Below are 24,213 nucleotides of genomic sequence, written 5' to 3'. Positions count from 1 at the left end.
ACCTTCTGCTAGAGCTCTAAAGACAGCCTTAGGAAACTGAGAAAGCGGCCTGGCTGCTGCGGATGGTTCCATCTACCGCGAGGCCCGGGAAGGAGAGCGTGAGCCGGAAACCCGGAAAGAGCGCCCAGCGGTGTGGGCTGGTCCCCTCGGGCACCGCCCCCTGCCCGGCCAGGGTCATCTGATCTCAGTTGCAGCCTCGAGACCCCGCTCGCAACGCGGCCAGCAGCAACTGTCCCGCCGCCGGGCCAGGCCGAGCAGCCCCCGAGCGGCGGGAGCAGCGGGTGAGCCTAGGGGGCCGGGGGGAGCCTCCCCCGGAGGCTGAGAACTATGCGGGGTCCGGGGGAGGGGAGAGACCCATAGGGGGGGTGAGGGGAATGGGGGGGGTGAGACCCATAGGGAGGCGGGGGGGGTGAGGGGACCTGCAGGGAGGGGAATGGGGGGGAGGGGAGGCTGAGCCCCATAGGGAAGGGAATGGCGCGGGGGAGGCTGAGACCCAGAGGGAGGCGGGGGGGGGGGTGAGGGGACCTGCAGGGAGGGGAATGGGGGGGAGGGGAGTCTGAGCCCCATAGGGTGGAGAATGGGGGGGAGGGGAGGCTGAGCCCCAAGGGTGGGGAATGGGGGGGAGGGGAGGCTGAGCCCCAAGGGTGGGGAATGGGGGGGAGGCTGAGACCCAGAGGGAGGCGGGGGGGGGGTGAGGGGACCTGCAGGGAGGGGAATGTGGGGGGGAGGCTGAGCCCCATAGGGAGGGGAATGGGGGGGGGCTGAGACCAGAGGGAGCCTGGGTGTGAGGGGAGAGACCCTTTGTAGAAGGGGCTGAGACACGTAAGGGGGGGACTGCAGGTTTGAGGGGAAACTGAGCCCCGTTGTGGGGCTGGGAGAGGAGATTGGCAGAGAGATGCCTGAGGGTAGGGACACTCCCCTGGCTGGTAGGGAAAAGCCAAAGGGGAGGATCTGAGTGATGGGACACATGGGGTTTCATTGACCCATGGGAAGGTGGAGTGAGCTACTGGAATGGGATAAGCCAAGTAGTTGCAGTATTACAATGTTATAGCCTTGTCTACACTGGAGGGTTTTTTCTTAAACTGTCCCAAGCTGGTTCTGCTCCAGTAATGCTAGTGGTGGTTGCAAGTGCTCAGGTTCTTTGGGGCAGGGAGGGAAGCCCCAAATGAATTATGCTAAATTTCAATCCTTCTGTTGCGTTTCTCTTTGCAGACCTGTCCCACCAAAAAGGGCTGACTGTTGCCCGTTCTCCATGTTACTAAAGTTGGCTGAAGATGACACATTTACTCTGGAGGAAGTCGATAGCACGTCTGTTTCCATCATCGAGAGCCAGGCATGGGAGATGTGCCTCAGATTCTTCAGCCAGTCGCCCAGTGCAAGAGGAGGTCATACAAGATTCTGGCACCAGCCAACGGCGCATGAACCCACTAAACATCCAGATGCTGTCCAAGGTTCTTCATGAGCAGATTTTTCGGGGTGCTCAAGTGCAGTACTCAGATGCTGACATCCAGAGGAGTGTGGAACATCTGCAGAAGCATGACCTGTGGGGCAAAGAGACATCCATGCTCCCTGATGTGGAGCTGCAGCTGCCCCGCATGTACGGGAACAATCTTGATGAGCACTTCCGGATTCTGGCGCAGAAGCAGAGCCTTCCTTACTTGGAGGCTGCTAATCAGCTGCTCCACTGCGAGGTGCCCCCCATGCCCTCACAGTGGGCTTGGGAAGTTGGTTGGACACAGTACGGACCCAATGGTGAGAGGAAGGCTGTAGACTTCCCTGAAGAACCAGCCTTGGTGTTTGATGTTGAAGTGTGCATGGCAGAAGGCCATTGCCCAACACTAGCAGTGGCTGTTTCTCCAAGTGCCTGGTAAGATGTGATGACTGTAATATGCAAGAAAAGCCACAACACTAACTGTTACCACAGTGGCGATGGATGGAGGAGCAGCAGAGCTGAGCTTCTCCATTGTGCTAAATACTTGGTTTGATAGCGAGTAAATGGTCCCATGGAGCTGTAGCTATTGGACATAGGCCAATTCTAAAGCCACTTGTGAAATTGCAGTTTGATTTAGTTAGTGAATTCAGCACTGGTTTCACAGCCTCTGTGCATGAACAGGTAAAACTTGGGCAGCAGCAGTGCAAACTTCCCTACGCTGCTTCCTGCCAGTGTAGCTCAGCCCTGCTTGAAAAGTCAAATTCTGGGGGAAGGAAGAGAGGAATTTGGCCTCCTGGCTCATCCCTCCTTAGTCCTTCTACTAAGACTAGCAGAGGGGAATCAGTCTTCACAATTTTAAGTAATCCAAAAGATAACATGCTTCCTTTCCAGGTATTCCTGGTGCAGTAAGCGGCTGGTAGAAGAACGCTATACCTGGTCCAGCCAACTGACTCTGGCTGACTTTATTCCACTAGAAACTGCTCTGAACTCAAGCTGTCTCGCCAAACAGGACTGGACAGAGAGATTGGTGGTGGGTCACAATGTCGCCTTTGATCGAGCACACATTAAAGAGCAGTACTTGATCCAAGTAAGTACTTTCCTCATTTTATGTCCATTTCATCCACCTGCTTTCTTCTTGGCTCTGTCCATGGCTTTGAGAAAAGCCACTTAGGACCTGATTTTCAAAATTTAGTGTATACAATAAATTAGTTAACTTTGTAAAATAAATTATACATTTAATTTGCTAGGGCAGTTACTGCTAGTTACACATTTAACCAGCCACCTGTATGTACGCTCACCTGATCTGCGTCTGCAGTTGTAAATATCCACAAATTAGACATGGTTTTTGTAAGTATAATTGAACTCACCTAATTTTGAAGGTCAGGTCTTGTGCCTTAGTTAACTGTAAGATAAGAATAATATCACTTCCACACCTCATGGGAGAGATTGTGAGCTTTGTTCCATTAAGGGTTGTGAATTGCTTTGAGATTCTCAACTATAAAGTGCTACAGAGGCAGCAGTCTGCCTCTTGGTGCTTTTCAGTTTCCTTTCCCTGTGAGCCAAAGCATAGAGACATTGTGCTTAGCATCAGGAAAGTCATGAAGGCCAGAGCTGGCAGATGACATGGACTTCAGTAGTTCAAGATATGCGACAAAAATAGCTTGTAAGTAGTGGAACGAAGCAAGACATTTTGGTAGCATCTTGGTTTACTACCATAGCACAGGCCTGGATTCTTTCATTTCTAACCCCAGGAGCCTTTAGAACACAGAAGAAACAAGCACTCCCATTGCTGCCGGAGTTGTATAAGGGCTTGGATCTGTGTGACTGATTTCAGGGCAAGCTGGGTGTCCGATTCTGTCAGTTCAGCACTAAGAAGAGCAAGATGCTGAGTGTTAAAGTCAAGTCTCAGTTGATTGCCTGTGTGCACAGAACACTAGCAGCTCAGACACCAGACTGCCTCCCCACCAGCCCCCTAGCTCCATTCTTGAGAAGCCTGAGTGCGTGAATTGTGAAAAAGGCAGTGGCTCCTTGACTGCCTGTTCTCTAACCCAGCGGTTCTCAAATTGTGGGTCAGCCAAGCTGAAGCCAAAGCCTGAGCCCCGTTGCCTGGGGCCGAAGTCCAAGCCCCAGCACCCAGGGCTGAAGCCTGAGCCTCACTGTCTGGGGCCGAAGGTGAAGCCCAAAGGCTTCAACCCTGGGTGGTGGGGCTCAGGTTATGCCCCTCCCCACTCCCCGCTGAAGCCCTTGGGCTTTGGTTTTGGCCCCCCACCCAGGGTGGTGGGGTTTGGGCTTTGCCTCCCTCTTCCCCCCCCCCCCGGGTTGTGTAGTAATTTTTGTTGTCAGAAGTGGGTCACAGTGCAATGAAGTTTGAGAACCCCTAACCTGCTGTGCATTTCAGGGCTCCCGAATGCGTTTCCTGGACACCATGAGCATGCACATGGCCATCTCAGGGCTGACGGGATTTCAGCGCAGCCTCTGGATGGCTGCTAAGCATGGCAAGAGGAAAGGACTGCAGCAGGTCAAGCAGCACATGAAGAAAACACGCAATAAAACTGAAGGGCCTGCAGTGAGTAGGAGAATCACTGAGGAAATTTGTGCATTGCTAACTAGTGCTAGAGATCCCAACCGCTTGTTCTCCTTCACTTTGTTTCCTTAGCATTTAAAAGCCTCCCCGCTCCTTCCCCTCCACAGGGGACCTAGCTCTAGCCTCCCCAAAGGAATGGTTTAATAGACTGCTCCATTGCATTGTTTGAAGGAGAAGAGTCTGTAATGAATGCTTCATATTGTGCTGTTACTGGCCATCTCTGTACACTCCAGCTGGGGTCTGAAAACTGAGCTAGGCTCTTTCTATCTCTTCTGTCATCACATGTAATAAAGGGACTGCAGTCAGACCTCTGCTGGTGACCTAGTGCATAAGGCACAGTGGAGCCATCTTGCACTCCTGTAGCTTCAAAGGAGCTACAGGTCTAACAGGAGTAGGAAGTGGTCAGTGACAATAAAGCCAGTGGCTCTGACTTGCAAACACAGGAGGAGCAAGTCTGTGGAATAAGAGAGGGCCATTTTACCTTGGCAAAAACAGTCGTGCCCCACTCATATCTGTTCAGAATACTGCTGCAAAGATTATTGTCCTCGCCTGTCACTGTGACCATATCATCCCTCCATTAGCTCTATTGCGTCAAACATTTCACTTTCAAGGCCCTTCACGACTTATCCCTACCCTACCGATCTCCTCTCATTCGTTATCAAGATATCAACTCCTGCCTCCAATGTCTGCCTTCAGTGCCCACTTGCTAAATTTTCAAACAAGCACCTTTGTGTCTTCTCCCGTGCTGCCCCTTATTGCTTGGAAGGAGCTACCTGTAAACATCTGCAAAGCTACCTCATTATTCTCCTTCAAATCCCCTTCCAAAACTCTCCTTTGCCATGATGCCTACAAAACCCTTAGATTATACAGAGACTATCTGTTGTTCTGAGTTTGCATGATGCCTAGCACAGTGAGATCCTGGTACATGACTGGGGTTCCTAGACACTATAGTAATACAAATAATAATTTTTATATAGTCTGTTTTCTTATCATAACTGTACTTTAGGTATACTTTAGGTATATTAGTTTAAAAATAGTCCAACAAACTGCCTCTGCATGTCAGTCAGCTGCCAGTTCTTTTCCTGCCCTGAGCTGGTCTGCTGGCTTGTCTCTTTGCAGATTGGCTCGTGGGACTGGGTGAACATCAGCAGCATTAACAACCTTGCAGATGTGCACGACCTGTACGTTGGGGGTGAGCCGCTGGAGAAAGAGGCCCGTGAGCTGTTTGTCAAGGGGAGCATGAGTGACATCAGACACAACTTCCAGGTAAGGGTGAGCAGCTTCTGGGAGAGGCCAGGGGCGGAGGAGCCAGGCCAGGGGAATTCCTTTAATTATAAAAACAAAAAGAACTCTCAGCAGGAATAACATTTTCTAGCAGCATATTTTCCATTTCCTTATAGTGGCTTTTGGAGACATACAAAGCATCCCCAGCTACGGGCAATGAAAGATGGAGCACTTTGTGCTACTGTTAGTAGTCTCCATGGGCAGCATCTCCATACTAATGATCAGGGCAGTTACAATTGGGTCCCTTTTCTTGCAAAGTTGGTGCACGTCTCAGTCTCCCAGCACATTGCCGATGTGACCATTGGTTGACTAAGATTTGCATGCCTCTGACCCAGACTTCTGAGATTTCTTTCCCAGGGAGAGACCCGAGGGGAAGTTTGTGAGGATGGGGTAGAAAACTGTGTTGTGGAGGTCTTTAGTATAACTGGCTGACAGTCACAATGACACTAGGTTATTGCGCCCCTTGGCTCGGCCAGTTCATTGCACTATGCTCTATACACACAGTCTAATCTTCCTACTTTTTGCCTATTTCTGCCCCGAAGGAACTGATGAAGTATTGTGCCCTTGATGTCCAAGCCACTCATGAAGTGTTCCAGAAGCAGCTGCCACTGTTCATGGAGAGGTGAGAAGGAGTTTGACCTTAGCCGACACAAAAATAAACTGTTGCACGGAGCCTCGAAACTCTGGCTACAGATACAGGGAATTTGGCACAGTTGCTGCAGTCTTGTCCAGCCATCCTGAGGACCTGAGTTTGATCCTCATGGAGATGGGGGATAAACTCATTTCCAGGTTGGCGATCAGCATCTGAGCTCTTTATGTTGTGGAAGGTTGCAATGGCAGACTGGTGCCAGAACTCTGGGGCTGCACAGAGCCCCATTGCATGGGGACCCTGATCCCGCTCTCCTGGCTAGAAGGAATAAGCATCATAATTTCACACTCAGCTAAGGTGGGCAGCGCTCAATGAGATGGATCCTGAAATGAAGCTCTCCTGGGTGGGACTGAGGGATCTTGGTGAAATGGACTGTCTTCTGCCTGCCCTACATACAGATTCATATTAGGACCTTCGGTAATTGCCGGTGCAGGAGGGCAAAAGCCATAGACCGTTCCGGGCAGTAGCGTGAGGTTGGGAAACTCCTAAGTGGAAATGGAGCTGAAGTTACAGATTTTGTATCTTTATTTGTAGAATAGCCTAGTGCTTACAGGCCAAATGCCTTCTGGGTTTTGCTTAATACCATATGTATTTGTGCTGTAGATGCCCCCATCCTGTGACCTTTGCAGGGATGCTGGAGATGGGTGTTTCTTACCTGCCTGTCAATCAGAACTGGGAGAGGTATTTGGATGAGACTCAGGGCACCTATGAGGAGCTGCAGAAAGAGATGAAGAAATCCCTGATGAACCTGGCCAACGATGCCTGTCAGCTGCTTTATGAGGAGAGGTACCAGCTGGGTCATGAGCATCATGGCAGGGGGAAATGCAAAGGAGGAAGGGGCTTAGATCCTGGCATTTAGTGCAGAAAGAGAAAGCATTTTTCATTTAAAAACAGCAAAGGAATTTACTTAGCACTGATATGACAATAGTGTGGCTAGATGTCTAAGAAGATTGTTGATGAGACCTGAAGCCATTCATCTTTAGATCACCAAATCTGTCCCCATATTCATAAGGGCTGGCCCTCAATCCAATCCCTATCAGACGAATGTTCAGAGCTCAGAAACTATCTTTAGATTTGGCACCAGCTGGTTAGCAGCCTCTGTAGAGGCTGAAGATTCAATGGAGACTGAATTTGACTGTTCAAGTCTGGGTGAGGCATGTTGGCAAAGGGTAGTATGCGGGAATCTGGCATTGCTGCGGTCCACTGCTTTTATTCTGTTCATAACCCTCCGGTTAATGCTTGACAGGGAAAATAGTCAAAAATTAGGTCCGTGTGTGTCCCTCCTCCTTGTCCCTGGTAAAGTAAACTGGAACCAGGTGTCAGAATTCAGGACGTCGGCAGGGTCTAGATCAGGCAGAATGTAGAAATGCAAAGCCGAAACAAGCTACGTGTAATGTTGTTCTGCCATGCAGGTATAAAGATGATCCCTGGCTATGGGACCTGGAGTGGGACCTACAGGAATTTAAGCAGAAGAAGAAGAAAACAGTAAGGAAGAAAAATGAAGATGTAAACAGCGAGCCAGCCAAAGTGGTGGCAAACCCATCTGCCCTAGAGTGGCAGGAAGGTAGTGCTCTTGGTGGGTGTGCGTGGTGGGGAGGTGAGGGTGGAAAACCGGTTTAATACCAACTATCTCTAAGTTCTAGTGAAGTTGCAGGAAAGACATGCAGCACAGAGTCTAAGTGGTGGGAAATCGGAACCAGCGGGAAAGGGCAGCTGTCAGGTAGAGGCATAGTCAGTGTAACTTTCTAGACCAGGAGGAACAGAAACAACTGAGCAAACATGGAATCATGTGTAAGAGCAGCGCATGTGGGAAAGGGCACTGTTTCTCATCATGCTGCATTCCCAAGTGGGTGCAGAGAGAACATCCCTTGCTGAGGTTACATTTATTACAAAATCAGATCCTGGTCCCCCCAGTGAAGAGGAAGATCTGAGAGTCCCTGAGAGCTGGGTCTTCCTGGAGCGTCTGAAGGAGACTATCAGTTTGCTACCAAAGAGAACCCAGCACCTGCCAGGCCACCCGGGGTGAGTCATTCAAAGGGGGTTTGCATAACTCACCACTTAATGGTGACTTTGGTTTGTAGATGGAAACATTTCCAGTTGCTATTACTAATCCATGTAAGTGTTATCTGAGCTCCTCTTCCTGCCCATGGGGCCAGGGTATTCCAGCTGTTTAGTCCCTTTCTAAATGCCTTTGCTGATGGGCATTAAATAGCCAACAGGTGGTAGAAGGATAAGTGAAGTGGAGAGCCTGGAAACTGAGTGGATGAAGTATGTACCTTTTGCTTCAGAGGCCGGGGTTACACTCTGGCTGTTGTGAGATTAGTGGGTCCCAGTTCAGCTCTCAGTAGACAGGAGATCATCTCTGGAAGCCACCACTAAGAATTGGGCACATTTAAGTATTCTGCTCAAAGTGGCCTGTACTGAGCCAATGTGGAAATTAAATTGCCTCCCGCTTCTAGAGAAGATGGACCCTCCCGCATGTTGGAAGCACCACAGCTACCCCACTGCCCTGCTATCTGGGGTTGACGGTATACTCAACATATACATTGTTCTATGCCCAAAGAAAATCTGAAACTGCCTCTCAGGGCTGGCAGTTCTTGAGAATGGGTTCCTGAGCTGGACCATGGGCTCTTCCCAGAAGAGGAAGAGAAATCCCCATACTCCCAAGGTTTCTCATACTCCACTGCAATCCTTTGTCCCAAAGAGACAGAAAAAATATTCAAGCTTCTCCAGACAGATAGCTTTTTATAAGAGGAGATGGCAAAATCATTCCCTTGTCCCTAAGAAATGCAGCACTTGGAAAGCGTGTGCTTGGAGGCAGCCACTTAATGTTTCTTTTTGATGGGTGAGTTCTATTCAGATGATCTCGCATTTGCTGATGGTCCCATTGATCATTCACTGGATATTAGATCAACTAAGTGGGCCCGACAGATGTGCTGTCCTTATAGTTGGGGAAACCCTGTCCTAGGCTAAAAGAGATGAAATAGGATGGACCACCTCGAAACATGAATAGTGAAGGGAATTTCTCATATTGCCTTGTTAACCAAAATGAAAGGCAGTAGATGGGGAGGAAACTTTGAACTGCTCTTGAAGCCTTTCTCCCCACCCTAATTGTTATTGTCTTGGGTCTATAGATGGTACCGTAAACTCTGCCCACGCCTGAATGATCCAGATTGGGTGCCAGGTCCCAGTCTCATCAGCCTTCAGATGAGAGTGACACCAAAGCTAATGAGACTAACCTGGGATGGTTTCCCAGTGCATTACTCTGAGAAGCATGGCTGGGGCTACTTGGTGCCCGGGAGGAAGGACAATTTGCCAAAGGATATCTCCGAGACAGAAGAGCCATCCTGTCCACACAGGTAGGAGAGTGAGAGAGATGGGCTGGGCTATCTAAGGAGATGTCAGCAGTAAAGTTACTGTATTCACTAAGCTGGAAGAGAGTCCCATGTTGCTAAGACTTCTGATCTTTAGTGGTTATTTGCTGAACAGTTTTGGGGAGGGAGATTCTGGGAAGAAGGTCAGCAAATTAATCCAGAGCTCCAAAGTCTCAGACTGCTTGGCAATCAAATAAGGCAGTAACCTGAGGGCATTAAAGATGCATCTATTCCTCCCTGAACAGAAGCCTGTGCTTTTCTCCCTTCCGATCAGAGAAAAAACCTCTCTGGCTAACAGTGTTTGGCTGGGAATTTTGGCCTCTCCTTCTGAAAGATGCTGGGGAGTACGTTGCCCTTATTTTCATCTTCTTATCTGAACAGATGTCCTTGTGGAGCCTGGGAACTCTCTGTCCGAGGGTGCTGCTTGTGGTGATAAATTCCATTTCAGATGCTCGATATGAAACCTGTCTCCACTCCCAAAGACACAGGTTCCTGAGTACCACTCATCTCTCCTTTGCCTTCTCCCTCTAGGGTTATTGAGCACCTGTACAAGGAGCATTGTAAGGAGAGAGGGAAGGAGCAGCCTTGCTCACTGAACAACTGCCTTGAAGAGGAGCTCATGTTAACAGACAACAGCACTATCTGGCAAAAGGTAAAGCTGGGTTTGCTGGAACTGAGGGATGAAGGGAGTAGAGCAGTGTTTCCCAAACTTGGGACGCCGCTTGTGTAGGGAAAGCCCCTGGCAGGCCGGGCCGGTTTGTTTACCTGCTGCGTCTGCAGGTCCGGCCGATCGCGGCTCCCACTGGCTGCGGTTCGCTGCTCCAGGCCAATGGGAGCTGCTGGAAGCAGCGGCCAGTAAGTCCCTTGGCCTGCGCCACTTCCAGCAGCTCCCATTGGCCTGGAGCAGCGAACTGCGGCCAGTGGGAGCCGCGATCGGCTGGATCTGCGGACGCAGCTGGTAAACAAACCTGCCTGGCCCGCCAGGGGCTTTCCCTACACAACTAGCCTCCCAAGTTTGGGAAACACTGGAGTAGAGGCTCAGAAAACTTGTCCGAGGGACCTGTTCCCCCTGGAAAAGCGTGATGGACAGAAAGTCCACCTGCTTGAGTGAGAAGAGAGGGCCCGACTGCCTTTGGCTCCTGCCCTGCAAACGAACTGGCACCTTCAAACAAACCAACTATCCACTTGGGTTCCTTGATCATTTTTCCTGTGGCTGGCTGTCTCCATTAGCCTTGACTGATTCACATAGGTGTTGCTTTCCATGGTCATTTCCCTGAAAGGAATCTTGATTTCCCCCCCCCCCCCCTCCAAATATATGAACAGAACATTAAAAAATACTGAATTCAGGTCAACTCCACTGAAACGACATCTGACCTCTTCACTCCCATAGTCCCTCTGGTTTGAGCTACTAAAAGTCTGGCCAGGTGCCACCCTACTCAGAGATTTGTTAATGCCAAATCTTAGCAGCCTGTGACTTGGAGCAACTGAGAAGTCATTTCAGAGAGGGTTGAGGGAAAGAAGGGAGGATCTGAAGTAGTGAGAAGCAAGAGAATTTCTTGTAGCCCAGAACAGAGAACCCCATTTTGGAGCCCAGCGGCCCTCTTCTCACAGCCATTCACTAAGCTCCCATCCTGTTCTGCACAGCTACTTTCTTGCTGGTTAAACACTGTTGTGCTTATATCCACTTAAAGTGATGTAAGAAAGGGGACTGGCCGGCTTGGATGGGAATGGGGTACAGAGCCTCTTTCGTCTATGCTGCTGATTCAAATCCAGCGCAGTTATAAGTGACTGAGTTATTGTCCTCTGATGGCTCTTCAGCGGCTTGTGTGAAAAGAACTGGTCTCTTTGCTGAGAGTCTTAGCAGAGAGGCCAGAGACTAATAGCTATGGAGCCTGAATTCCCCACATGCCCCAGGGTTGTCTCTCCAGGTCATTACTGCACGTTATTGCCCTGCGGCTTCCTAGTCTGTACCTGTTTCAAGGATAAACAGATGCCTAAAGTCTTCTTAGATCTCAAGCCGACACCTTTCACCAACACACAACTCACTTTAAAAATGAGGAAGCTGGAGAGCTGTGGGCCCAACAACATGCTGAAGAACAGCAGCCTCACACTATGAGAGGTTCCTGGAAGAGCTATCCAGGCAGCCCCTGATCTAACTGGGAAGCCAAAGCACATACTAAGAAGCTCTCTGATCCTTCTGTCCCCTTTGTTCCCAGGTGGAGGAGCTGAGCCGGTTGGAGATGGATACTGATGTGGAAGCTGAAACGGGCAGAACAGCTAAAGGGCCCGGACAGGTAAATGGAACGTCCTACTGCGAGTGTGTCAGCTAACTGGGATTCATTGCACAGGTGCTGCTCCAAGCAGAACAAGAGGGCCCAGGATCGTGCATGGCTGACGAGGAGCAGCTCCCTCCATAGCAGGGACCCTTTAGGATGCTGCTCTCAGGAGACCAATGGATGTCTCCATTATAGTGTGTGAGGAGTCAGGTGCTTGTGTAGTTGAGGTGGCACTTCATTAACTGGGTGCTTCCCCCACCCCTGAGGCTTTTCCTTCTTCTGGCTCTAAGTTTAACAAGTGTCTCATGCTGGATGTTTTCAGGGAGAGACTGCTTACCTGGAGCTGGAGTGTGCCGAGAGCCAGCCTACATATCACCATGGCAATGGCCCTTACAATGATATCAACATCCCTGGCTGCTGGTTCTTCAGGCTGCCTCATAAGGTAAGTGTGGAGTCCATAGGCTGTTTCTTGTTTGCTGCTGAGCCCTCCCTGGAGTGCAGGGCATGGTGTTTGAGACCCAGGGCTGGCTCCAAAGGGGGAATGAGTGAGTGACATCTGGAGATCATTCCTCCTGGACTGACCCAACTAAGCTCTGGCTGTCCTCATGCTAAATCCTGGGGTGTGCTGAACAGTTCCACACTGAAATGCACATGGGCGCCAAGTGTTTTAACTGTGGGACTGTCCCCTTACCCATCCCCCTAAAGCCCTTTACTGGCCTAACTGGACCAAGTCCCAGCTGCTCACTTTCTCCTTCAAGGCTTTGCACAGTCTCATCTTCTTCATCCTCTCTGCTCTCATCTCCCCTCACTCTGCCTCCTCCCACTCAGGGTTGTGATTAGCCTCCCAGTTCCTGTCTGCTGAATGCGCTTGCGCTCCTTCTTCAGACCCCACTTCTTTGATATAGCCACCTGCCCTGGTCAGCAGCTCGCGATAGCGCTGGTGTTAAGGACGTGCTTGTAAAGATATGGAATGGGGCAGGGAAGTGACCAGGGCTTCATTTCTATTTCATAATAATAACCGCCCAACGTGCTGAGCCAAGCCAACCTCCTTTCCTTTGCTGTTAAAGGATGGGAATGACAACAACGTTGGAAGCCCTTTTGCCAAGGATTTCTTGCCCAAGATGGAGGATGGCACCCTGCGGGCTGGCATTGGGGGCACTGATGGGACAAGGGCCCTTGAAATTAACAAAATGATCTCGTTCTGGAGGAACGCTCACAAGCGAATTAGGTGAGATAGTCAGACACGAATTCCTCTCCTCCCCCAATTAAACTGCAAAGCCCCCACCCGTGGGAGATCTGCTGCTGAGTGAGTGATAACGGGACTTGCACAGGAACTGTAGCGTACTGCACCTCTGTATGCTAAGGCACTGAGGAGCATTAGAGCTGATCAGGGAAGGAGCACTGAAGGCCTCCAAAGAGGCTGATCTGGGGCACAAACTTTGCACACTTAAGAAAAAAAGGGATTAGGCAAAGAGCCAAAATGAAACTCTAATCATGGGTAAGTGCAGGAAGGGAGTTCAAACAATGAGCAAGCAGACTGGGTCAAGCATCCTAGCACTGTGGACCTGGGGCTGGAGGGGCAAGTTTCTTCAACTCCCAAGGAATGCAGTGGCAGTTCAACAGGCGCTCCTATGGGTAAGGGTCGGGGGAATGTCAAGGCCCAGCTAGATCTAATATGGACAATCTCTCCACTAGGATTCCTAGGGACAGGGGTGGGGGGATTAGACATTAGTGCTGCAGAAGGAGCTTTCTGTAGATCTGTAATAGTCTGAGAGTACATGTGCCCCCACTGTTAGCACTTCCAGGAGTCAGGCAGATAAATGCACACATTGGGGGTCTGGTAGATTTGCTACTAACTCCTCTTAGCAGAGTATAGTAACTTCTAAATTGTAACATGCCCCTTGACCACTGCTGTTTTTTGGACAGGGAGCTCCTCCCATGTTAAATATCACTGTCTGTTTCCTGGCAGCTTGCTGACCACAGTACAGGGGACTAATCTGAACTGCGGTACTGGAGATGCAGGATCTGAGGGAGGAAAGCAGACCTGAGGGATGAAGCCCCATCTCTTATCACAGCCTCAATGTCCCATCCTGTGAATGAATGATTTTGCCCCATGGTCTGGATTAAGCTGAAATTTTCATCCCTCAGTTTAAAGCATTATTTCCATGTAGCTTTCAGTTAAAGGTGGGAAAATGGCAAATGTCTGAGTGGCTCCTGATCACTCTGCCCATTGGTGGCACCTTTTTACTCCTCCATAGTGAGCAGCAGCCACTGTGAATGGGAACAGGTACGAACTGGGCTGTAGGTGTGTGCGCTCTGCCAGAATGTGCTGCTTCAACCCAAGCAAGAGGACAAACCTCTCCCACAAACTAATCTTTTGGCAGTCATAAGTGCCCAAAACCTACTTAACTGATCATTAAAACTGCCTTGCCCTCGGCACATGCTGGCATGGCTGGGGCTAGAAGCACAGTGGAGACAGCATGCTCGGCTCTAGTGTGTTGGCCTTGGGCAGCTGAAGGAAAGAACCTGAGGAAAAGGGGATGCAAACTTGGGGGTTCCCCAAATAGAATCGAAGATCCAGGGTGATCTTCCCTTTACCTGCCTCGGCTGCTGCTGTTCACGGCCTTTCTCTTCCCAGTCTGTCTCACTGGAGCCCTGGCCTCATGTGTTTTCTTTTCGACAGCTCCCAGGTGGTGGTGTGGCTGAAGAAAGGGGAGTTGCCTCGATCAGTAACTAGGTGAGGAAATGCCATACAGGTCAGTGGCCCCTGTTCAGTTAAATCTGACCTTTGACTATTGGACCTTTCTTTCTCTGAGACTACGGGAACCTGAATCCTTAAGGGGGTCAGAATTGGGGCAGTACAGGGGGAATAGTCTCTTTCCTTACATCCTCCCATCAGTCTCAACTCTCTGGCCTGTGTCGACTGTGGAACTAGCTCAGCAATCAGACCCCAAGCTGGGATTATAAAAGGACTTCAGAAACTCAGTCCCATGTGATGAATCTTTCTCGGCTACAGCCACTGGGAAGTCCTTCAGTTACTGAGTTCTCAGTGTGGGAAAAGCCAGAGCCAGGCCTTCTTCATCCCTACTGTTCTCCAGTGGGCAGACAGTGACACTCCGCTTCTATTCCAGACATCCAGACTATGATGAGGAGAGTAATTATGGAGCCATCCTGCCACAGGTGATAACAGCAGGGACTATCACTCGTCGGGCTGTGGAACCCACCTGGCTGACTGCCAGCAACGCCCGGGTACAGAACTATCTTTTAGTGCTCTGGAGAGGGATTATTTGTGGAGCACAGTAGTGTGGGATTTCTCCTGCCCTACAGGGCAGGAGATCTCAAGCGAGTGACAACTGTCCTGGATTATAAATCAGATTTGGGGGAGCGGGGGTATGTCTTGGGTTGGGTGTGAACTTTGTAGATCTCAGAGGCTGGTTTTATAATTCTTTGCCCTCTTCCCTCGCTGACATGAGTTGGCCTAGTAACCTAGGGCTGACGAGATCCAGACGATCAAGGGCTGAGAGCAAGACCTCAATGAAAAGGGAGTTAGAATCAGTGGAGACCTTCTAGACTCCATCTGGGATGCAGAGGCCCTCGCAAAGGAAGTGGGGGTAAGAGTGGAGCAAAGCAATAGTTGGTCCCCTTGCCTGTATTCACCTTGTCAGGAGTGTCTCTGGCTGGCATTTCTGCACTGGAAGATCTGAGTGCTGTTAACACCACATGTTGTGATCTTCCAGGAAAGCAGGATGCAGAGGCCAGACAGTCACTAGAGAAAAGTTGTTTAGCCTGGTAATGGTGTAGGGGAGGGAGGTGTAGGAGGACATGCTCAAAGTGGCATCAATCTGTGTTCACAGGCTGACCGGGTAGGCAGCGAGCTTAAAGCCATGGTCCAGGTCCCTCCGGGCTACCACCTGGTTGGAGCAGATGTGGATTCCCAGGAGCTCTGGATAGCTGCTGTCCTCGGGGAGGCTCATTTTGCTGGCATGCATGGTGAGAGGTTCAGCTGGAGCAGCACTGCCCTGCAATCATGTGACATGGACGGCAGTTAGGGTGCTGGGCCAGGATGTAGCATTGCTGTGGGGATGCTGTGAGGTCTGACTCAGACCCATTTCCAGTCTGCATTAACCTCCTCTCTCCTGCCCCCCAGGCTGTACTGCATTTGGCTGGATGACTCTGCAGGGGAAGAAGAGCAACGCCACAGACCTGCACAGCAAGACGGCCTCTACGGTGGGGATCAGCCGGGAGCATGCCAAAGTCTTCAACTACGGGCGCATCTATGGGGCAGGCCAGCCCTTCGCAGAGCGCCTGCTTATGCAGTTTAACCACCGGCTGACGCAGCAGCAGGCAGCGGAGAAGGCTCGGCAGATGTATGCAGTCACCAAGGGGATCCGGCGGTGAGTGCTGCCTTGTGGTTTAACTTAGCAGAGCTTTGACGTAGAAATCTTTGGGGAACGTGATCTGCCTGTGGCATTGTTGTGTCCACTGTTGAAGGAGTTGGCCAGAAACTTGCTGCACTGTTAGCTCAGTTTGTCTCCAGCTGGGTCACTCTTCCTGGGATTTGGACCAGAAGGGTCCTTTGGTAGGTTGGCTGCCCCTATGGAGCTGCCTGAGAGGAAGCTGTGTCTGTCTCTGACATAGACAAATCCCTCCTAATGAGGTGAAGGTAGAGCACACTGCAGGCTGCTGGGCTCTCTTACTGTCCTGGTCTCAGTGTCCTGAATGTGGAGCTCATGCTTCTTGCCAATCAAGAGTTAATTAGTTTGAAGCCTCTGAGCAGGCTTGCTCCTTTCCATAACCATGACTCTTGTTCCTGAAACTCCAGGAGATCTAAGTCTAAGATGCCATTTATCCCTACTGGTTCCTCTTTTCTAGGTATCACCTTTCTGAGGAAGGGGAGTGGCTAGTGAGAGAGCTGGGCTTACTGGTGGAGAGGGCAGAGGATGGCTCTGTGTCTTGGCAGGACGTGCGAAGGATACGGAGAGAAACCACAAAGAGGTGAGGGAGCAAAGCTTGAGAAGAGCCTCTGTTTGTGTGAAAAGGGAGTTGGGGTGGGAAATGGGATGTGCAAGCCCTCCAATGCGCCCTGTGCCAGTAACAAGGGGAAAGAAGAGCTGGTATACACACAAAGAGGATGCTGGTGAAAGAGGCAAGTCAACAGCTCTCTTAATCAAATGAAATTGGAGGCCCAGGGCAATTTTAGCTTTTGTGCAAGGAAAGAGACAGCCGTGAAATAGTCAGGTTTTGTTCAGATTTCCCCACCAGCCTCTGCCAATGCACTTTAAGCCTAATCTGCTATTGCAATCCTGGGCTTTCCTCCTCTCGTCTGTCCCCACAACTCTGCAATGCATCTCAGTCCTGACCGGAGCATCCCTGCTTTTCCAGCTCTGAACCTCCATGTAGCTCTGCTGACGCAGAACCCCCTGCTCCTTTAGTGGGGGGCTTCGCTTCCTGCCAGTCCGCTGATGTGCCAGAAACCTAAGTCTGCAGAAGTGAAAAGCTAGTCAGCTGAGCCCCTTATTATCGATCGTGAAGCTCCTGAGAGCTCGGACCCCAGTGCCTCTGCAGAGACTGTTTTGTGGCAGGTTCCTGGGGGAAGATGATGTGACTCTTCTGTTCCCCACACTGCAGGTCGCACAGAGGAAAGTGGGATGTGGTATGCCAGCGTGTGTGGGCTGGAGGGACTGAGTCAGAAATGTTCAACAAGCTGGAAAGCATTGCTATGTCTGCCTCCCCAAGAACCCCAGTGCTGGGCTGCTGCATCAGCAGAGCCCTGGAGCCAGCTGCTGTCAAGGGCGAGGTAAGCGCAAACCCTCGCCTGACGCACAGCTCTGACTCGGCCCTGCAGAACTCTTGCTTTTGGTGTTTGTCGGTTTGAATGAGATGGCCTTGGCGCGCCCAGCTAGCAACACTCCACGTTGCCATGCTGGGAACTGTAGTCTGAACAGGCGAACTTTGTAGTAGTTAAGTGACTGCATCCTGCTCTATTTTGTGCAAAGTCTGAGTGACCATGGGACTGCTGGCTGGCTGCCAATACTGCCCTGGATTGGGAACACTTTGGATCATCCTGTGGAACCACAGGTTTATTGGAGCTCCACCTATGTAAGTTTTGGTGCAGCTGTAGTTCTCAGTAATGCTGCCCTATGACAGACAGTGATGCACAGCAGCTTTGCTTGAAGGTTGTGCTGCAGCAAGGACAACATTTAACTTGGAGGATAAACCCCCTCTGTACTCGGCAAATGCTCCAGAATCAATTGTCAGAAGCTGAGTTACAGACTGAATCAAAGCTAGATTCTTACAGTGCCTTTCATACCCCAGGTGTCTCTGCAGCTATGGAGTAGACAATGGGGTCTAACTTGCCCTCACTTGAACCATTGACATCAAGGAAGTCACACAGGTGTGTGGGCAAAATTGGGCCCTGGCAATTTAAGGCCTCTGTAGTCAAATGCAACAGCAGCAGTTCATAGAATATCAGGGTTGGAAGGGACCTCAGGAGATCATCTAGTCCAACCCCCTGCTCAAAGCAAGACCAATCACCAGACAGATTTTTACCCCAGTTCCCTAAATGGCCCCCTCAAGGATTGAACTCACAACCCTGGGTTTAGCAGGCCAATGCTCAAACCACTGAGCTCTCCCCATCCCGTTCATAGTCTGCAACATTGCAGCCCCTTCCCTGTGGGAAGGAAGCTGGTCAAGACAAGGGGATTAGCCCCAATGCTTTCTAGAAACTGCCACAGGCATTTTCATTTCCCCCCAGAACAGCCCGTAACAGGGGTAGGTTTAAGTCTCATGTGAAGGATGGCATCTTCAGAAGTGCAACATGCACCTAGTACTGCTCTGCAGTGTCAGTACTGGGGCCGAACCCCAGTCCCGGTGAAACAATTAAAGCCCATGGCCTTGTGACTCGGAGGTGGGAGTAGTGCCTGCTGAACCCACTGACACCATAGAGGCCTGTGCCATATCCTCAGGAATAAGAGATAACATAACAGGAGTTCAGCATACTCACCAGCACGTAGACACCTGCAGTAACTAGTTGTAAATGGCTCCTTCAGGGGTGAGGCTGCTTGCTTCTGCTAGATTTAAAGGGTCAACCCCCCTGAAATGCATGCTGGGAACATGATCCTATAAAAGGGCAATTGTATAGTGAGGGTTGGTTAGCATCTAGGAAATAACAAAAGAAGTTGCATCCTATCACGATGCCCTTCTGTAATTGTTCTCTCCAGTGGGTGTTTGGGGCTTTTTTTGTTTTGTTTTGTTTTTGAATGGGATTTTATATCCTCAAACATTGCCCCAACGACACAACCCTTTGAGGCTTGTTACCACCAACTGTTCCATGGTGGAGTGTGACCCTATGGCAACAGACTTCCCCAGGGAATGTGCCTGCTATAGGAATCAGTTCTGGAACCCTTCTAGCTTCTGGTTTGTGTTTCCTCCAGTTTGTAACCAGCAGAGTGAATTGGGTGGTGCAGAGCTCAGCTGTAGATTACTTGCACCTAATGCTGGTGTCCATGAAATGGCTCTTTGAAGAATTCAACATTGATGGGCGCTTTTGCATCAGCATTCATGATGAGGTGCACTACCTGGTCCAGGATGAAGATCGCTACCGGGCAGCATTAGCCCTGCAGATCACCAACCTCCTAACACGGTAAAGGTTCTAAAACACCCAGGCACATTCCAACCATGCTGCTTCATAGGGGCAAAACTGCAGGGCATGTGCTTCCTGATGAGACCGAATAGGCTGAAAGTGTTGGTATGGTAGGAAAGTTAAGAAACAGTCCATCACTTAAGTTATGTTTTGTCCTTAGTGAATGTGGAGTTGGCCAAGAGTCAAGTTAGCAGCATCAGAGCCTGAGTTCCTTTTCATTCACCACCCAGGCAATTACAGATCAAGCTTCCCTCTTCCTGTGAGCCTCACTCCTGATCTAAACAGGGATCTATAGAGTGAGAGGGCTATCAGGCTCTGTAGCAGTCAGTCCTTAACCACTCTAACAGGCAAATTGGGGTACTGGGTTTTTGATGTGAATACCTGTCATCCCTCCCCCCCCCCCCACCCAATTTCACACAGGCCCAACAGCCACTGGGTGGGAATTGAACTAGAACCTAATTGCTTTTAAAATTCCAAATCTTGAAGGCTTGTGTGTGTGTGTGTCAAGAATCTTCCTTTATATAACCGAATGCAGAGCAGTTAAGCTTCATGGTTCTCCTAGCAGGGGCAGGAATGGTTGTCAGTACCTGCCAGGCTCCTGTGCCAGGAAATGCTCCTATACTGCTCCTAGCATGTGCGCATGTTAAAGCCCTGTACCACCAGAGCAGACATGACTCCTTCCTGGCCCCTGGGTCCTTCCCCGAGTAGCTTTCCATTGTGCGGCTGCATTGTGCTCAGAGCAGTGAGGCAGCTGTAGTGAGTCAAACCCACATGGTTTTTAATCTGTAGTTTAAAAATTAGTTTTGAGGTAATAATTTTACACGAGTCCCCCTTATCTACACATCCCAGCACTGTTACAGTGAAGTAGGCCAAAGCAGAGCTGCCAGTAAACGGAGCATCTCTGTGCCCATGTGGTGCTAATGCCTTGGTACCTGTGGCTTTGCACCATCCATTGGTGGCAGTGGGCTTCACATTGGGAAAATCTGACACACCCACACTGAGGGGGAGGATTAACTGGAGTTAAGTGTCTGGGTTCTTCCTTTCTTAAAAGGGAAACCGAACATATCTTGACTCTCTTCCTCCCACCTCCTCTTCAGCAATACCAAACCCTCATGCTACTGCGTAGTTATAAAGCACTTTACATCTTCAAAGTGCTGTGCAAATAGGATGCAAAATAATCTTTAACAACTAATGTTCTTTGAAGCTATTATTACTGCAGGCAGGACTAGGCTTGATTAAAGCAGTTCTCCCCCTTCTGTTAGAGGGGACCAAGCATGGTGTTAACTGTGAAATCAGGGTCCTTGCTGCCTTTTAAAGTCCAATAGAACCAGCTGTACAGAAAGTGAGTGTCAGCACTGAAGGAAAGCTCTTGGCAAACAAGCTGTAATACCCAGCGATTGCCTTGTGGTGGTTGCTAGTAGAATAAGCCCGCCTCGATGAGTCTCCCACCTGCCAGGGCAGTCTCAGAGGATAAAGGGTCCTGCCCCTTGTCGGTGTAAAGATCTTTTCCATGATCTCAAAGTAGCGGTGGCTCTAGTGAAGAGCTGTGACAAAGCACTAATTGGCCCATTTGCAGGTCTGAGGGTAGCTCTTACCACAGAGCTAGAATCAGCTGCCTACCATGAGAAGGGAAAGACTCTCCTAAGGATTAAGTATTTACATGCAGTGGTTCTGACTCTTTCAGGTGCATGTTTGCCTATAAACTAGGCCTACAGGATCTGCCTCAGTCAGTGGCTTTTTTCAGTGCTGTGGATATTGACCTGTGTTTAAGGAAGGAGGTGACCATGGATTGTCTAACTCCGTCAAATCCAAGTGGGCTGGAGAGGAGATATGGCATCCCACCAGGTAAGTATCATCTCAGACAAGCTAGGAGTGAGAAGCAGATTATAGTTTATTGAAGCATGAACAGCTAATCTCCATCTGTAAGAAGTGGCACTTGCTCTTAAATGCTCTGTTACAGAGCTGTGTTCAGCTAGGAGCTCTATGATTGAGCATTGCTCTGTCACAGTCAACCTGCTAGGTACAAACTACCAAATTCCCATAAGGCAGTTGCCTAGCTCTGTATAAAGACGAGGCACCCTGAAAATGACCACATATTTGCTTGTACCAGCTGTTAGAAAGTTCCTGTCTCAGCATCAAGGCCAGCCTGCATTTCCAATCCAATGGCACTATGTGGAACTCCCAGCTAAAGCCTGTTCTAGGTGTAAATTCTGGGGCAAGTCCTAGAGGACTGCCACCTCCCTGTTGGGTGATGGGTTTGCAGTAACATTGTGCGAATTCCTTTAACTTGCTGTCCCTTTGTCACCCCTACATGTATGTCCACATTGGAGTTGCAGGTATAGATTCTAGGTTGAGTAGACATACCAATGCTATCTCTCATCAAGCTTACATGCTAAAAATAGAACTGTAGCCACAGCACCATAAGAGGCTAGCCAATCAAGTACATACCTGGGGTCTCAGATGGGACTTGTACTCACTGTGACTAGCCCATTCTGCCCTCTGCACCCTCATTTCTATTTTTAGTGCTCTAGCTTGTGAGCTAGTGTGGGGGTATGTGCACTTGACCTTGAAATTACACCTCCAGCGTAAACACATCCTCAGTGTTACACTAGTGTTTCTTCTTGCTCCCATTGACTATTCTTAGCACAGCACAGCCTTGTTTAGAAAGCTGCAGACAATCCAAGCTGAAGTCATACTGGTACCCACCAATTCAGGATAAAGTGATAATTACTCATCACTTGACAAACATCTTTTAATTGATGCAAATAAGTAACTTAAGTAGCAGCTATTTAAATACCTCCTGAAATGCGAGACTGTTCTTTCAAGTAAAGAACCAACTGCCTAACTCTAGAAGCACAGATGAGTAGGCAGTTGGAAATGTGAATAGTTCAATGCATGGTTTTTGAATAAGCCACGCAATACTCCTTTAAACGACCTTTATTGGTAAAGCTTAAGCCAAAGTGCATTTTAGGAAAGGCGCAACAAGTGAACATGTCCTAGTGGTAGGAACCTCAGTTAACTTCTCTCCAGGAACATGGACCAAAGCAGCCAAGTGCATTACAGCTAAAGTCAGCAGAAACAAAAGAACACTAGAGTCCAACCACAGGAATATTAATAATAAACTGCTCCATTTTTTCACTGTACCACCACAGTTGGCTTCTCTGTTCCTATCTTTACAGCCTACGGCTGCAGTGATCTTGTATTCACAGAGGGAGCAGCTTTAGGGCCTTTAAAGCAACAAAACAGTGGAAAACATGGTGTTTGGGGTGTGTGTTTGTCTATCACTTTTATGCTGTGGGCTTTCAGAAAGTGCCCAAGTGGAAGTAACTTAGCTTACAACTGTCTTTCAGGTGAAGCTCTGGATATATATCAGCTTATCGAAATAACCAAAGGCTCACTGGAGAAAAGAAAATAGAGCTGGAGACAACCAGACTGTAAGACTCTCAAACAGTTAACTTATTGGCAGGGAATGCCAATGCTTGGGGGTCCTTGCAAGGGCAGGGCTCCAGGTAGGAAACCAGCCCAGGTGACAAATCTTGTCTTGCTCTAAGAAGAAGGGACTGGGCTGAGGGAGAGGACTCCATTGAAGCAGCACATTCTAATGGCAAAGGCAGCTCCCAGACCAGTGTCCAAACAGCCTACCCAAGGCTGAATTTTTAGCTGTAAAATACAAGGTCTTGCACAGACTGTGCATCACTGGACCAGCATAACTCAAGCAGGCCAGGGAGCGTTCATGAGTACGCGTTATTTTCCGCTGCCAGAACAATTTGTTTATAGGTACAGTTGTCCAGGGCGTTGCTGCCCGTCTGCAACAGAAAAGCTGTGCCGGGTGAGTGTTACTCTGACAAGGAGGCAGGAGCTCTATTTTTTTCGTCGTCTCTTCTTTTTGGGTTCCTGGCTCTCAGCTGGCTGTTCTGCTGCAACAGTCTAGGGGGGAACGAATATCAATAAAAGCATGAGTTATGCTACTGAAGAACAGGCTTCTGTGGTTCTAACCTCATAACAGTTTATCTACTTCAAGAAACCACTCACACAGAATGGGAACTAGCTCTCTCCTTTCCACATCAGGGCCAGTGTTCCTCACCCAGATCCTGCCACTGGGAAAAGCCCCATTAATGCATGCTTATTTTATCTGGAAATCAGACTGAGTATAAGCTCTGAGGCAGGAGCCTCCTTATTTTGTGAGTAGGGTCTACTCCAAAAAGGGTGCTGACCACTGTTGTGTTACAGTAGATCCTTAAGGGAGCAAACAGATTAAGCCTCTAGGACCCAGGACATTCTAGCACTCTCACAAATGCATCAGTCAGAGGGGAACAGATTCCTTTCCCGTGGAGCTTAAGAAAGGCTAATATGCTACTCTGCTTTCAGCACTGGAAATGAGGCAAGGGCCCCTTTACACTACAGGAATGGAAAGCAATCTAAGGCAGTGCTTCTCTTGAAGTTTTTGTTCTGCAGCGCACTTTATAAGAGTTATTTTATCCTGGACACACCCTCCCCCATCTTAGGTACAAGCCTGTTGGGCCAATGGTAGTCTACAAAATGCAGCACGAGTGTCACTGAGTTAAGAGAAATCTATAACCACTGACAGTCCTAAAGCCATGAAGCATTAAGAGTGTAAAGGCACAAGTCAAACCTGATTCTTTTCACCCATGCTAGAAAATCAAGAGTTATGGGGAACACACAGCAGAATTAATATGGGAGCTTTTCTAAAGTACTGTATATAATGTCTCCGTTTAAAATAAAACTGGCATCTTAAGTGAAAGCTAGATCAGGGCAGAGTGCCATCCCTGTGACATGACTGTGGTGCTTAGCTCAGCAGAGTGGGGTCTCTACCATTTTGCTCATTAAATGGGCAGATAGTAATTAGGGGTTCCCCTGTAAAGATGGAGCTATGGTAGGCTCACTTTACACTGATTTAACACACGCCCAAGGAAAGCCCAACCTCAGCTGGATCTCCGAGAGAGTGGCCTCC

The 24,213-nt window shown here is 49.4% G+C and overlaps 2 protein-coding genes across 10 annotated transcripts in view; one reads left to right on the top strand and one right to left on the bottom strand.

Moving 5' to 3' along the window:
• Window positions 1-30: 30 nt before the first annotated feature.
• POLG (DNA polymerase gamma, catalytic subunit) lies at window positions 31-23,214 on the top strand. 6 transcript variants are annotated; one of them, XR_010590951.1, is made up of 23 exons: window positions 31-281; window positions 1,213-1,867; window positions 2,324-2,519; window positions 3,831-3,998; window positions 5,136-5,282; window positions 5,843-5,922; window positions 6,553-6,735; window positions 7,362-7,513; window positions 7,848-7,971; window positions 9,084-9,308; window positions 9,855-9,975; window positions 11,540-11,617; window positions 11,922-12,041; window positions 12,667-12,827; window positions 14,283-14,336; window positions 14,731-14,848; window positions 15,454-15,589; window positions 15,747-15,993; window positions 16,472-16,594; window positions 17,228-17,698; window positions 19,033-19,241; window positions 20,926-21,086; window positions 22,592-23,214. XR_010590951.1 is itself a non-coding variant. In XM_005294897.5 (23 exons), the coding sequence occupies exons 2-23, from the start codon at window positions 1,275-1,277 to the stop codon at window positions 22,654-22,656; spliced, it is 3,630 nt and encodes a 1,209-aa protein (XP_005294954.2). In that variant the 5' UTR covers window positions 31-281; window positions 1,213-1,274; the 3' UTR covers window positions 22,657-23,214. The 6 variants fall into 6 exon arrangements, 4 of the variants coding, with proteins under 4 accessions (XP_005294954.2, XP_042712595.2, XP_042712597.2 ...); XM_005294897.5 differs by having other exon boundaries at window positions 17,228-17,396; XM_042856661.2 differs by having other exon boundaries at window positions 7,362-7,525; window positions 17,228-17,396.
• The window catches only part of FANCI (FA complementation group I), a 40,660-nt gene continuing 38,609 nt past the window's right edge, over window positions 22,163-24,213 (bottom strand). For all 4 annotated transcript variants that reach the window (XM_065559298.1, XM_042856659.2, XM_065559297.1 and 1 more), the window contains exon 38: window positions 22,163-23,168. In XM_065559298.1, the coding sequence (XP_065415370.1) occupies window positions 23,103-23,168 (66 nt within the window). In that variant the 3' untranslated portion in view covers window positions 22,163-23,102. The remainder of the gene's footprint in view (window positions 23,169-24,213) is intronic.

The sequence above is a fragment of the Chrysemys picta genome, chromosome 10 (assembly GCF_011386835.1).
Source record: "Chrysemys picta bellii isolate R12L10 chromosome 10, ASM1138683v2, whole genome shotgun sequence".
Lineage (NCBI taxonomy): Eukaryota > Metazoa > Chordata > Testudines > Emydidae > Chrysemys > Chrysemys picta.
This window is presented reverse-complemented; position numbering and strand designations above follow the sequence as displayed.